Source organism: Oryzias latipes, chromosome 4 (genome assembly GCF_053564925.1).
Source record: "Oryzias latipes strain Hd-rR chromosome 4, Olatipes_Hd-rR_3.1".
In the NCBI taxonomy this organism is placed as follows: Eukaryota; Metazoa; Chordata; class Actinopteri; order Beloniformes; family Adrianichthyidae; genus Oryzias; species Oryzias latipes.
This window is the reverse complement of record NC_136240.1, coordinates 16,802,758-16,817,572: the sequence shown is the minus strand read 5'-3', so window position 1 is coordinate 16,817,572 and position 14,815 is coordinate 16,802,758. Positions and strand designations below refer to the sequence as shown.

Sequence of the window (14,815 nt, the reverse complement as noted above, 5' to 3'; positions counted from 1 at the left end):
GTCCTCCATCTGTTTTGATAAAAGTTAATAAATTATAATAAAAGTTGATAGATGTTGGTCACGATGCTTTCCAAAATTTTACAAGCCAGACGATCATAGGAACAAATAATAATCATTATGTTGCGACTGAGATTCGAATGGACTGGTGACAATTTTTAATTCAGTGTCAACTTGAAAAAACGGGCTGCTAACTGGAACTGTTGTATTCCTGTCATCTGGTTGTTATAAACTGTTTCTATTTTATTTTATCGGTGTTTAAATGAATATTGTGATTGCGTGAACTTTATAATTTAGTTTTTATTTTAGTGCGTTTCACTGTGCAGCACGAAAAGCCGAGGAGTTTCAAGTGTGGATCGTTCAGGGTTCACTCTGCTGAAGTGCTTGTGGGCAAATCATTAAATTCTCATCGGGTACATGCACAATTCTGCTCTTTCATGTGCACAAATATCGAGCTTTTTCTGTTGATACTTGTTCCCTCTCTTTTTAAAGAAGAGTTGAGATGCACAAAATGAAAAAGTTGTTTTATTGTTTAACGTTTACAATTTTAACAGTAAAATCTTAGTTCCTGCTCAGATACAGCCAGTCCTCTGCTGCTGCATCTCAGAAATCCAGGCCCTGTGTACAAGCCAATCAAGTGCGATGCTTGTGTGCAAAGCTGGCACAGATCATATGGAGGGGAGCAGCAGCCCCTCGCTCCATGACATCACTACTGTATGTCTGCCTCCTCCTCGCACTGCCACAACACAGTCAGACCACTGCTGAGCAGGTGAGGAGAGCCTCTTGACAACTTCCTTCCCAGACTCCCCAGGGCCGGGTGGCCTGGGTGAATCTTTTGTCATCCTGAAACGAGCCTGGGCCTGCTGCTCCTCCACTCTCGCCTGGAGATGGAGCCAGGAGTGGGGGAAATAATTAAAGACGTTTTATGTCGAGAATCCCTTTCTAGAGGGAGCCCGGGAGAGCCAAGAGGGGAGGGAAAAGCAGCAGGACTGGATAGAAGGAAAAGGAGAGTAAGACATGGAGGCAAAAATGAGAAAAGAAAGATTGGGGGGGGGGGGGGGGAGGGGGGGTTGCATGAGGACGAGCAAAGATTCCATTTATTTCCATTTATCCTCTTTTGTCCCCTCCCTCCTGTCGCCTCTTGTACCGCTCAATTAGCAAAGCAGCAGGTGCTCCCAGCAGCATAACAGATAAGCTTGAAGGAAAGGCTGAAGCTTTTCTTATTTTTTTCTTACTTTTTTTAAGATGACCTGCAAATGTGATACTTCACACCCTGAACGGGCTAGCTGTTTCTTCCACCAATTTCAGAGGTGATAATTTAACTTTTACCCCTTCGTCTCTCCATCCGTCCTTCTATCTCACCTTCCTTCCAACCTCTATCTCTGCTCTCCACCTCCCATCCCTCCCTCTTTCCCTCTCCTCCACATTTTCTTTCCATATTTTCCACCAGATGTCCTCCCTGAAGAGCAAGCTGAAGAAGCAATCGACGGCGACAGGAAGCGGCGTGGCAAGGGCCTTCCTGAGAGCGCAGGCCGCTCTATTTGGATCGTACCGCGATGCCCTCAGATATAAACCCGTAAGGATCTCCTCACCCCTCTCCTTACCTGTACACAAACACTTTAGTTTTACAAATTCTAGTTTCTTAAATTAAACCTTTTTTTTCATAAAAATGCTGATTTTTTCTGTCATTCAAACAATTTGAATGACTTGATGCTTTTACTGTTGTGATTTACTTTAAAGTCCTACTCCAATTATCTTTTGATCTACTTTAAAAATGTTCACAGTGTTCTTTTAATAACTATGATTCTGTTTTTAGCCAAAATAAAAAAAAAATTGTGTCATTTTCTAGGACTTAGTTTCTGCAGAGTGGCAGTAGTTCATTTGAAATTCACCTCTGAGTTTTGGGGCAAGGAGTAAGCCTGCGCTCATTTTTTATTTTTTTTTACACTGTATCCCGCTATCCTACAGCCCCTCACAACACCAACATAACATTACAATTGCAACAAAAATGGTGAGCAGTATTGGAGCTATCCAGCCGTACAGTTTTGGGCCAGATGGCAGCACAGACACAGAAAATCTTTCATGAGAAAAATGCTACAAGAACATGTTAAAACACCAAACAGAGGATTTTTGCTGGAGTGGCTCTTTGATTCTCTTCTGTTTTTGCTTTAATTGAAACTAAATCAATGCCTAAATGCAGTGAATCCTAATAATTCATCTTTAATTATGCATACCCAATTTTTAGCTTTTTTTTCTGACAGTGTGCTAATATTTTACAAACATTGCACTTAACTGCATTACCAATTGCCAAATCTGATGTCTTTAATATTTTTAAGTTACAGCTCGTTTATGTAAAAATCAATTTTAAAATGTACAGTTATTAGAGGATAAAATAGGAAGGAGATGATTATGGACATAAACTATGTTGGCCATGAAGATGGGCTCAAGTGTTGTGAAAAATGGGATCTAAATTTGTAGTCGTTTTCATGCTAATTGGATTTTAGAGCTTCCTGAAGAAAACTTGTCAAAATAATCCGGATTTAAGTTTTGATTTTTGTTTTTTCCTCCTTGTATCAGATTTGTTGATTACAAGCGAGTATGACAGCAATTAAAAAGGATATTCAAGAAGTTCTGACACACGTTCAGAGGCTGTTTTTATCCTTGTTTAGACAGCCTCAAAATGACAAGGACACATTTCACGAAGCATGCTGGGTCACAGCATCAACCATGAATATAACATGTTTTTTTCCTGAATTTGCAGATCATAGTTGTGATCTCATTTGAGGGGAAGAAAGTCAAACTTTCCTTGTGTCTGTTTGGAGTGAAGCAGCTTGGATTCAGAGGAAATGGTGTTTCTTTCAGTCAGAGCGCAGAGCTAAGGTGGGCCTGTCTGAGGCGCTGAAATGTCAGAGGAGCTGAAACGAGTCAGGACGTTCCCTTTGAAGATCCCTTTTAGCCACCTTCGGTGTTTAACTCTCCTTCACTAAGCCCCCTGAACATTTCTTTTCTGGATCTTCTCTGCTTATCAAATCTAAGTCAGAACAGAGCAAACTACACCATGTCCTGTTTGTCAAATAGCAAAGCCTTTGTTCCTTTGGCTTTGAGATTAATTGGACTGTGTGGACTCCTGGAGTCAAGATGCTACATTATTGATGCTGTCTCTCTTTTCTCTGTATACTGGCAGTATACGAACAAACTGCTTCCCTTCTGACACATGCGCTCAGACTCCCGTGTTTGTGTGGGAAGATAACATACAGCTATTTTTTTCAGCTGAGTTTTTTTTTTTTTCTTTTTTCTTGGCCCAGCTTTAACATACATATTAAAACTGCAATAGCAAATCTAATTTAATGAAGATGTTTGAGATATTCTTACATTCGAATGTTGCTTTTCCTCGTTGAGATGAGCTGTGTTGCGTGGTTCACAGACCCATATGCCTCAACAGAAGGGTAGGTGTGGATGCCTAGTGGGAGCTTCCATTAGTTGTAAATAAAACAAAACTGGGAAGTGTTTCTCACTGGCTCAGAGTTACAAACATGTCTGATAAAAGACCCTGAAATACCGTAGAACTCAAATGGTGATGAGGAACACTTGCTAAGTGGAGAGATATTAAGACATGTTTTAGCAAAAGTTTCTGCTGGTTTGGCAAGCAGCCATTCAATAATATTGTGTAAGACAACACATCATTTAAGTCCCACTCATTCCATTTTTGATCTATTGTAAAAGTGTTCCCATTGGTCTTTTAATTAGGATTATACAGTTTTCAGTTATAATCCAAAAAATCTGAGTTGTTTTCTAGAACATAGTTTCTGCAGAGCAGCTGGAGTTCTTTAGAAATTTGCCTTGGAGTTGTGGGAGAGTCCGTCGCTTAGCAACCTGTCTTCCCTCCTTTCTCCGATGCTGAGAGCTCTCTTTTTACCCCCTCTCCCCCTAGCTTACAGCAAAGCAGGGAGCTTGTGGCCCACCCTCCCACACAAATAAGCTCTTTTTCAAAATGTTATTTTTTTGTCTGCTCTTTACTAACAACAATTTGAATAGAGAAACACACAGATATGCATTTTTATGCTTCATTTTCTTTATACATGTTCTCTTTCATCAGAAAAATGCAATTAGAACAAGATAAAAACACCAAAAACATCACTGTGGGTCTTCAAGTGTCATTATAAAGTTATCATCTGTGAAAGATGGTGAGCAGAAAATATGAAAAAAGCTGGTTGGTTTATGGAAATAATGTTTAAAGGAAACAAAGACGAGATATTCAGTATTTTGTGTTGCTGAATTTAGCAACTTTGATGGAGCTTAATGAGCATTATTACTTTAACACTGTATTTTATTTAAAATATGAAAATCCAGACCTTTTAGGTCAAGTCAACCATGGAAAGAGATATCTAAATGGCATTAAAGCTTTAAAACATATAGCTCTTTTGGTAAAGATTTCAATTACAAAAAAATGTTTTAGTTTATTTGTGCTTAAATTCACCCTCTGTCATTTTGAAATATTGAACACTACTTGTGTTTCTGATTGAGTTTATAAGTGCTTTAAAATGTGTTCAACTTGATGGAGTTTTTCTTTTAATCATTTAATGTCATAAAAAAGGAAAGTGAGTTTTCTAGTTTGAAGTCGAACTCCTGTTCTAAAAGCAGATCAATTCACTAATTCTGTCCCACTTTTGCTACTCAAGTCACTTTGAGAGCATCCCTGCACAGTGGTGTCTCCACTCACTCCAGTGCAAGTCTGTGGGAGCCCAAATATTTTTTAAACACTCATCTGTGATTTGAAAGCTTTTTAAGCAGCATTTGCCATGTACGTATTATTCCCACTCTCTTTTTTTAGCCTCAGATTGGTCCTGCAATGTTGGAGGCTGAATGATCAGCCAAACCTGAATGCAGACGACTTTCAGCTCAAGTTTTATGAGAATGTGGCTTCAAAACTAGTGATGAAAGTGGATCTGTGCTGCTGTGATGTAATTTGGGTTTTCATTTTTGTGCTATGAACTGCCTGTCGTAGAAAATGAGGTTAGTCTCTGGTGTTGGCTTGTTTTTATGTTCCATGCTGTGCTTGTAGCCCAGAAGAGACAAAGCACATTGTTTTACTTCAGAGGAATTTAGAACATCACTGAAATGTGAGAATTATGTTAATTACGAGCAAAATGTGAATTGAAAATGACTGGAGGGCGGCGTGTGATTGTCCTGGAGTGGTTCTGTTGTCATCCTCCGTGTGTTTAGCTCACAGGCCTTACACAGATGATGTAAGAAATAGCAATAAAGTGATAATGTGCTCTTAGGAGAATGGAAAGTTTACTGGGATGCTGTCGTCTGGTCCAGGCTAGAACATGTTTGAGCTACTTAGAGGAGACTTTATTTTTTCATCTTGACATGCTTTTCTTCTTCTTTTACCTCTTAACTTTTAGTAATAGTTTTGGGCGGTTTTCAGTTTCTTTACTAATGAAGAAATTAACTCAGTTCTGCAGAAATGTTTACATTGTTTGAGGAATAAATACAGTTCAAAGTTATTAGCCACAGACAGTTGTTTGTGGGAAAATAACTAATAGATGAGCTTATTTATGTTTATAAAAAATCACATAAGTCGCTTTTGAATATAAGTCACACCTCTGGCCAAACTGTGCAAACAAAAGTGACTTACACAGTACTGAAAATTTGGTGCAAGAATAAGAAAGAAAGTAATAATTAACAATCTTTTTTTGTCCTTATCACAGGGAGAGCCAATTACATTCTGTGAAGAGAGCTTTGTGAACCATCGCTCCACCACCATGAAGAACTTCCTGTCCATGGCTGTCAACTTACAGCTCTTTAAGCAGGTACAAACTGACATTTTAAACAGAAAACCTTGTTTTCCTTTTACATTTTCCCTTTAGAAAAGTAAATGTCGGTCTTTCCCACATCATAAACGTGTTCATATGAGTGGATTCCCTTCCGCTGTATGTTTCAAGCAAAAAGAAAGCAAACAACCTTTCCTATCAGCATCACTTTGTTTTGAGATCTCCTATTTTGAGGAGATGTCATTCTCGGAGGAGAGCCACTGCTATTGACTGATGCTCTCTCAGAGTTTGTGTTGTGCTCGGCAAACCTTTAGTATCTTGACAGTTTAGTGGGCTGGAGTGTGGAGGAATGTGGAAGAGTGAAGCCAGGGGTTTTAGGCGGTTACTGACCCTTACAAACTGTTTATGGTGGTTATCTCTGAGTACTCGGCTTAATGTTTCTCTGTTTGCTCAGTTTTATCCACAGCACAAACAAAGCTGCGATAAATTGCCTAACGTGGACGAACTGTACTTATCATGCAAGGAGTTTCTAAATGAGGAAATACCTCCATGCCAAAACTGAACTTCCTCGTTAGAGAACCTGATAGATATTGTCAACTCTACGTGGTATCCTTTATTCCTCCCTGGTTTCCCTTAGAAACCAAAAAAAAACATTACTTGTGTAAACTTATTATGTTTCCCCCTAAATCCCCTCAGTACAGCTAAACTTAGAAGTGCCGGAACCGTGAGAAACAACACCTCTGACTCTGAAGAAAGGTTCTTCTCACCCTTTTCTAATGCTCTCCCTAACCCTTTGTGCTCGCTGACCCATGATAGTAATGTGATTTACCCCTGAGAGTACAGCACAGTGGCCCTCAATCAGCCTTTTGTTACTTTGGACATGTGGTACATAATTTTCCCAGCCAGAGCAGATAGTGAGCAACAGTTCAAAGCCTCCTCCCGGATGGCTCCTGCCTCGGCAGTAGCATTGGGAAACAGGCCCTTATCATCTACTCCTCTTCAGCACGAGGGATGGAGTGAGCTTATCTGGTCCACTCCTCTTTTGACTAAAGTGAGTGGGGCCAGTGGTTCGCTCGAGCACTGCTCTGACCATGACCCACATCCACTCACCAATATGCAAGCAACACTCCACATGTGTGGCCACATTTATTTTCTCATGGATTGAAACAAATTGCACACGTGGAAATGAAGTCATTAATCAGAAACCGTTTGGGCTCACTTTTCTTTAGTTTAAAAAATGAATCCACATTCTTGGATTGATGGAACTTGACGCACATTACAAACAGTTTGAAGCACTTGGATGATTCTAAAGCAAAACTTGCGACGTAGCCGTTGCAATACCACAGCAGGAAATTGCTTTTCTCCAAGTTCTTTACTGATAGATTCTGCTTTCACTTCCCTTAAATCACCTATTTTCTTCCATTATCAGCTCCAAGTCTCATGATTTGAGCAACTTTGAACTGTAAATGTAATGCAGCAGCACGTTATAAATTCTTGCAGTGCTAAATTGTCTGACGGACTTGAAAACTGTTGTGCTGTACCATGAAACTTAAAACCACAAGGTTACTAATCATGACAAATTAAGTTGACGTTTTTTCTATACCTAAATGAAATGTTCGGAAATGTAGGGGTGAAATTTGTTAGAAATATACTTTGTACTCATTTCAGTAACATTCACCACTCCTCTTGTCTCATTCCTTTTTGACTCGTATACAACAACAAAAACACTACATGCCTCCCAAAAATGTGGCATTTTCTTTTCATAACTCACCCACATTTGTTTTCATTCACTTGGTCCAGCAGCTCGTGTCTGTTCCAAACAAGAGCAAGTGGGAGAAATCTTCCTAAAGAATGCGGGGGATAATCTGTCAACATTAACCTGCTTCCTATCAACCATCCTCTGCTCCTACACTTGCTCAGACTATCAGGCACTCTCACATTGTCATGTGTATATTAAGCAAGCAGAGACACAATAAATGAACTCTTTCTCTTGCTGGAAAAGCCTGGAGGGGTCTTATACAAAGATGATTTACTGCCTCATGCCTTCCATATGTATATTTATTCAGATTTGGTGTAGGGGAGAATTGCAGTCTTGAAAAGGACTGCTTATATCAGCAAAATCAAATATATAAATTACCTTTAAAATCTTTGTTCCTCAAAATGGTTGAGCAGGTTGTTAGCAGTTGCATCTGCAGTTTAATATCAGGAAAAATGTGCGGCCCCAACGATGGCTGTTAGATATCGGCTTTAGAACCGCAGCGGTTGATTCTTTTGGCAGCCTGTTTTACATCTTCCGAAACATATTTGGTGGCAGCCTAAGAACATTTTTCTGGCCGACACGTTTCCAAACATAGCAAGTGGTGAAAATGTTTTTTACTTGCTCATTAGGTTTCGCTAAAATGCACAAAATTTTGGACCTGAGTCCAAATCTAATCGCGCCGCCTGTCTATGTGTCTGTAAATGAACCCCACAGACTCCACTGCCCAGTTTTTGGCTCAGTGGTTTCACCTTTTAAATAGATGTACTGCAGACCATAGTGACTGACTTTGGAATAAATAAGTGAGCTTGTAGCTACATTCTGGTTCATTTTATTGGCTGAAACAAAAAAGGAAATACGCATGTTGATTTAAAATGTTATGATAATATTCAAAGTTTGTAACAGAAAATGTAGCTTTAAAACAGGAGGGAAAAAAAACAAAATACTTTTTAAAAATATTTATTTCAGTCGCTGCTTTTAGGAGACTTTTGTTTGGTTTTAACAGTTTAATTTTTATTGGTTTTGATCTAGAAAGAATAAAAATTCGATTTGTTCTTTTGTTCCTGTACTTGGGCCATTGTGTCTGTGCATGGACTTGAGTGAGTGTTGTTTTTCTTTTTCAAGTGTTGCTTGTGTGATCACTCTGCCATTGTTAAGAGCAGTCTAATTAAGGCCTACAGCAAGGCAGGTAATCTGACTGGGGTTTAGTGAGTGTGTGTGTTTGTGTGTGTGTTGGAGGGGTGTCATGGGTGGGTTAGAAGTGAAGGCTTGGGCTAGGTGGTGATTTGGGTTGATTATCTCCACTAATTGGGCCAGCCATGAAGCAGAGTGGTGGATGGAATCTGCAGCCTCACCTCTCATTAAAATGATCTAATGATGAGTTTCCAGCTCTCCTGACCAGAGGAGCGGGTGGCCGTGTCGGTCGCTAGTTAGCAGGCTGTCCCTGAGGACACGCACCCGAGAACAGCCTGTACTGCTGTTACACTGTGGACACACTTCCAGGGCCAGGAGGATTGTTGTAGTTACAGGGGAAAAAAAATCTTGACAATATGTTGCTGTCGAGTTTTTGTATTTCCAAGGATAAAACTGTTGCTGTTCAAAGGCTAAACAAATGTTTGAAGTTGAGTATTGATTTAGTACTAAAGTAATACTTCTAAAATAAAACAACTGTTAAAGCAAAAATACAAACTGTTTATGTCTCTCTTTTTTTTTACTATTTTATTTTCTCCTTGTGAGAGTGATTTCTTTCTGGATATTAGTTAAATATTAGCAACGAAGACAAATACTCACAGATGATTTGAATTAGTTTTCTTTTAATCAGTTTGGGGAAAACAAATGAAAAGCTAAAACTTTTGATTTACTAGTCTGTACTTAGTCTGATGGTGTTCTTTAACCCTAAACCCCCTCGGGGCGGCAGTGGCTCAGGCGGTTGAGCGGGTTGTCCAATGATCGAAGGGTCGGCGGCTCGATCCCCACTCCCCCCAGCCAACCGCCGTTGTGCCCTTGGGCAAGACACTTCACCCTCCTTGCCTCCAGTGCGGCTCCACTGTTGTGTGCATGTGTATGAATGATCCCGGTGATGCTCAGAGGGGCCGTAGGCGCGAACTGGCAGCCACGCCTCTGTCAGTCTGCCCCAGGGCAGCTGTGGCTACAACCATTGCTACCATCACCAAGTATGAATGAGGAGTGAATGAATAATGGACACAATGTAAGCGCTTTGAGCATCTGGAAAAGCGCAGATAAATCTAATCCATTATTATTATTATTATTATTATTATTATTATTATTATTATTATTATTATTATTATTATTATTATTATTATTATTATTATTATTATTATTATTATTATTAAATAAAAAATCTTATCATACTGTATTCACACACCTCTGACACCTTGTCTCATTATCATGATCCAAAGTTTCTTTAAAAAACCCATTGTATATTATCTGTCCATGTTTAAAGCCCTGTAGTGCATCATCCTTCCAATAGAGGCAGTAGAATGACATTTTCTGCTCATTTTAAAAATGGCTGCTTCAATAAAATCTCAAAAACACTTTTGGCAGGAATTCTTTCTTCTAATTTTTCTAAACTCTATGGTGACAAAAACTCATATATTGTTATTCAATGACTACTTATTGAAGGGATGCAAATTTAATGACAATTAAAATACAGCAACACTATGTTTGAAATGTGTGGATCAAATTTGAAAAGACTGAATAGGGTGCTTTTTCCATGAGTGTCGTTATTTTTGCACCTTAAACTAATATTGTTGAGGGCAAAAACTTACCAAATCACCCATTGTATCATAATTTAATTATGCAGAGTTAATTTAATTATGATACTGGTATAACAATCTTTAGTGGGTTTCAACAAAGGGTTTAAAAAACATCTTGATTCCAAAAAATAGACTTTTCTGTGAATTCTTTGCGGGGTTAAACACTTTAAAAACCAACTCTCATCCTTTTATCTGAAGAATGTCGGTAATTTATTCTATTAATGTCAGTAGTTGAGTCATGTGTTTGGCACTATTCACCAGTGGTTGTATAACATATTTACATGTTCTTGTGACTCTGCTCATAAAATGTGTTGCTGTCATGGCTGTTAAGTCTGTATTTATGAGATGTAGTTTTATGTGCTCCATATTACAAAGGGAGGAAATGAAACTTCCTCATGTCTCAGACAGTTTGCAGCATGTAGTCTGCTGCTCTAATCCCTCACCTGCTCCGCATTACTAAATCCCTATTACCTGCAGCCTACCTAATCTTGGGATGTAGTTTCCGTCAGGTAGGATTAATAACACCCCTCTGCGACTGGAGTGTTTGAATTTGTGCAAATGTATGTTCATCTCCCCCCACCTCTCCTCAAGGTTTTAATAAGCTCGCTGTAATTTATGGTTGTAGTTCATCGACGGACGGTTGGCCAAATTGAACGCAGGCCGCGGCTTCACCGACGTGTTTGAAGAAGAGATCACCGAGGGGGGTTTCTGCGGAAGTGAGTAGTTCTAGACTTACACCTAATGTATTATATTTGCCTTCCTTTATAATTTACCACTTTGGTGTTTTTGTGCTGTGATAAATGCTGCTAATATGAACAAAAATGGACTAAACCTTTTTTTAAACCTTTTTAGCAAAAAATGCCGTCTTTTTTTTTTTAGTTAATTGGGAATCAAAGTTTTTTTTTTTTTTTGTAAATCCAGCAAATATTAGCATTTTTGTTTTATACCTTTCTATATTCGTGAAGATCTTTGATCCATTTCCTGAAATTATGGTTGACTATTGGCCAGTAATCAGTTTTAATTCTGATAATACTTAATCAATTAAGTTAATTAATTAAAAATTGTCTCAATCAAGGGAATACAATTGTCAAATTATAAGGCAATTTAGTTCAAAACACTTCTAAAATCTAATCTAATACCAACTAATCCAGACTGCAAAAAATGAAATTAACTATAATTCACATTAAAACTGCAAAGTATGGCCTCCATTTTTTCTGCTCTTCTGTTAGTTCCAGAATCCAATTTTACTACAGTCCTGATGAGCAAGAATCCATAAGACATCCGCTCTCATCTTGCAGCTTAGGGGTTATTAATGCCACTTTCTATTACTTCTAGACAGACTCAAATAAAAGCAAACAACAGCAGATGACAACTGAAGCAGAAGCTGTCACAGATTCACCAATCTGTTCATTTGTCACAGCAGCAAAGTCATGACTTCTACTCTGACAGTGATTTTAAAAATAGCCATTTTATTTAGGATTGAGTAATGTTGCCCGCTTTATATTTGATCATCTGAAATTGATGATAATTCATCCAGTTTTTTGTAAAACTGTAGTTTTGAGTGTAATTCTTTGACTGACAAGAAAGAAAAATGTTTTCTTATTACTTCTATAGTAACACAAAAGTGTTGAAACATTTTTTTCTTTTGCCTTTTTAATTATTTTTCAGGTAATTCAAGGTCCTACCAGCAATGGATGCACACTGTGAAGGTATTTACAGAAGCTCTTGTTTCATACCTGAAAGCTTTCATCAGTGACCTTTTCATGGTTTGCTCATTTTATTTTTGAGGTGGATTTAATCGATGCGTTTTTAATTGAACATTGTGACTGACAGCAGTCGGTGTTTGAAGTGTTCCCATTTGAAGGAAGGGGCTTGGCTGAATGTACAGATCCAGCTGAGAGCAGGATGGTTTGTGTAGCGGCGCGTGCAGCAGGACAGTGGAAACAGACAGGAAGGAAGACAGAAGTGATTTGACGTGACAAGACGTCCTCTGACATGACATGTTGATCTGGCAGCAAACACCGGCGTTACTTCACCCAACCAACCCAAGAACATACATCTTCCTCTCCTTCATCTCTTTCTGGCTCTTTCCTCCTATCCTTTCCTTCCTTATCTATCTGTCTTTATCTCTCTCCCTCTTTTCATCTCTGTCACACCCCCTTCCCCCCCTCTCTAACTGACTATCTCTTCCTCGCCCTCCCTATCTCCCCACGCCGTCAGCTAAGGCTGAATTAGTTCTCTAGAGTGCTCTTCAAAGGTTTGTTAAAGTTCACATTTCCTGACTGACAGGGATCTATAAGAGAGGCCTTCACCTCAGCCCCTCTCCTCCTCTCCTTCTGCCAACTTCTGAAACACTGCCTGCCATTTGCTCTGTTTAGCCGCTTAGCCACGCTTTGTGCTTACACTAAAGACCAACCGAGACGGCAAGAATGAGAAACAGCAGCTCTGAAAAGGAAAAGACCAAAGGATTGTGTAATCTAATATCTGTCTATAAAACTCAAAGTATAAATCAATCACAAACGGTCCCCTCTGTCTTTGTTTTTGGCTTCCTGTGAGGCACACAGTTTACCATGGCAGCTCTATCCCGTGTCCCCACTGTTCTCTGCAGTTTTTCTTTTTTTACACTATCTATTTCATTCTGTTGACTTATTAGAGCTGGAAGGTTAAAGTAGTGCTCACAAACTGGACACTGATGATGGCATTGGCTGGTAGCAGTGTATTCACCGTTGAAGAGACAAAAATGACAAAGTCAGAAAAAGAAATAATTTTAAAAATTGATACGATGGCACCTGTAGATCAATCCACAGAATTACATGGTTGGAAAATGTATTTTTTAACATTAACTCATTTAAACTTCAAATACCCCCCCAAAAAAATCATCAGTGTTAGTCATAATGTTTATTTAGAGGGTATTAAGCGTGAAGCCATTGAAAGGTTTGGGATAACACAGGAACAACAGGTTCCATATAGGTTCCTGTCATAAAGTCAATAATATGTGGCCCCAGAACTTTCTATGAATTACAATTTCTTGATTGTGATTGGCTGAATTATTTTATGAGCTCTGTGATCAACCTGAGGGAACAACCTGTGGCTTTAACATTTCATATAACTCAGGTTTAATGTTAATTTAAAAAAAAAAAATCACTTTTAATATATGGTTCAAATTTAATGTTATAGAAAGGCATCAAACAATGCAGGGCCTCACACATTTTCACCAAATCTGGCCCCTCTGCAAAAAGTTTGAACCCCCCTGTCTATCTATGTAAAGTACATTTTAAAAGTTCCAGTTTAGTCAGAAGAAGTATTCAATTTAGTATACTTCCTACACTACGCATACCTGGTCTATAGTATACTCGCTGTACTTCAAGTATACTTGATAAAATAAACTTCAAGTGTGCTAGTTTTTGCTAAGGGAATGCTTCAAAGCCTTTACCAGCATCAATATATATCTTTAAAGAAATTACGTATTTTTTCCTCATTTCTAAAAATGTAATATCTCCTGAGTGAATGACAAGTTTCTTTCTCTGTGTTACAGAAAGGAGGAGCGCTGTTCAACACTGCTGTGTCAAAGGTATTTCTTTTGTCACTTTCCGTGTGAAGAACCCTGACGCTGGTCGAAACAAGCCCTAAATGACATCAAACCGCTTATGAGTTGCCGCTGTGCTCAAATCTATGAAAGTTTCTTTTAAAAATGGTAGTTGCTTTTGGCTGTGAAGCTAACGGTAGCCCTGTGAGTGTTTGAGAAGCAGTGCCGTGTCGTTATGTGGCGTTCTGAAGGTGGTCAGGGTGCCCTTGCATGTTATCGCCTCCTGTTACTGTGCGAGGCTCTCTTATCCAGCCTTTTGTCTGCCTGTTTTTTAGCCGCGGGATCAAAGCGATTCCTGATGTTACACAAAACCAGAGCGGAATGTTAATGCAGCATGTTTGGATTAGTAATCTCTGCATGTATGTGTTGTTTTTCTTCCTCCTAGGCCAAGGTTCATGCCAAGAGAGGCATTCGGGACATTAAGGGCAGACTCAGAGCAAGGGTGAGCCGCATGGTCCTTCACACCTTTTAGACATGTGTACACCTGCGCGCACACACATCCACACGTACACAACTGTCATCTGAGGCGTGCAGACAGACACATGCCTCTCTCATAGAAACAGACAGGAAGGCTGCTTTACATGGAGTGTGTGATTCTGACTTAGAGGCCTTTTAATGACTGTTGAAGCCTGCTTAGCGCTTTGTTCGGGGCTGTACATTTTTAACTAGCGCCCCCCTGGCTACAGCCTGTCATGTCATCCGAGCCCCAGCCCTTCTTTCTCTTTTATTTTCTGCATATTTCATCAGTGAGCCTGTGATTTCTTCAAAGCTAATGTAACGAGGTGTATGTTTCCATAAGCCTGATGGATTTGATAAGGCAATAGCAGTTTGATCTGTCAGTGGGAAAGAGGCGAGAGGGCACTGATGATGAACAAGAGGCACATGTGTCGTTTTCACACACAAACATATTCGGCTGAGGCAA

At 39.3% G+C, this 14,815-nt stretch overlaps 1 protein-coding gene across 5 annotated transcripts in view; it reads left to right on the top strand.

Moving 5' to 3' along the window:
* Window positions 1-14,815, top strand: part of dennd1b (DENN/MADD domain containing 1B) — a 105,806-nt gene that overhangs the window by 78,810 nt on the left and 12,181 nt on the right. For all 5 annotated transcript variants that reach the window (XM_011474043.4, XM_078945883.1, XM_011474042.4 and 2 more), the window contains 6 exons: window positions 1,448-1,573; window positions 5,712-5,813; window positions 10,933-11,023; window positions 11,976-12,016; window positions 13,843-13,878; window positions 14,279-14,335. In XM_011474043.4, the coding sequence (XP_011472345.1) occupies window positions 1,448-1,573; window positions 5,712-5,813; window positions 10,933-11,023; window positions 11,976-12,016; window positions 13,843-13,878; window positions 14,279-14,335 (453 nt within the window). The remainder of the gene's footprint in view (window positions 1-1,447; window positions 1,574-5,711; window positions 5,814-10,932; window positions 11,024-11,975; window positions 12,017-13,842; window positions 13,879-14,278; window positions 14,336-14,815) is intronic.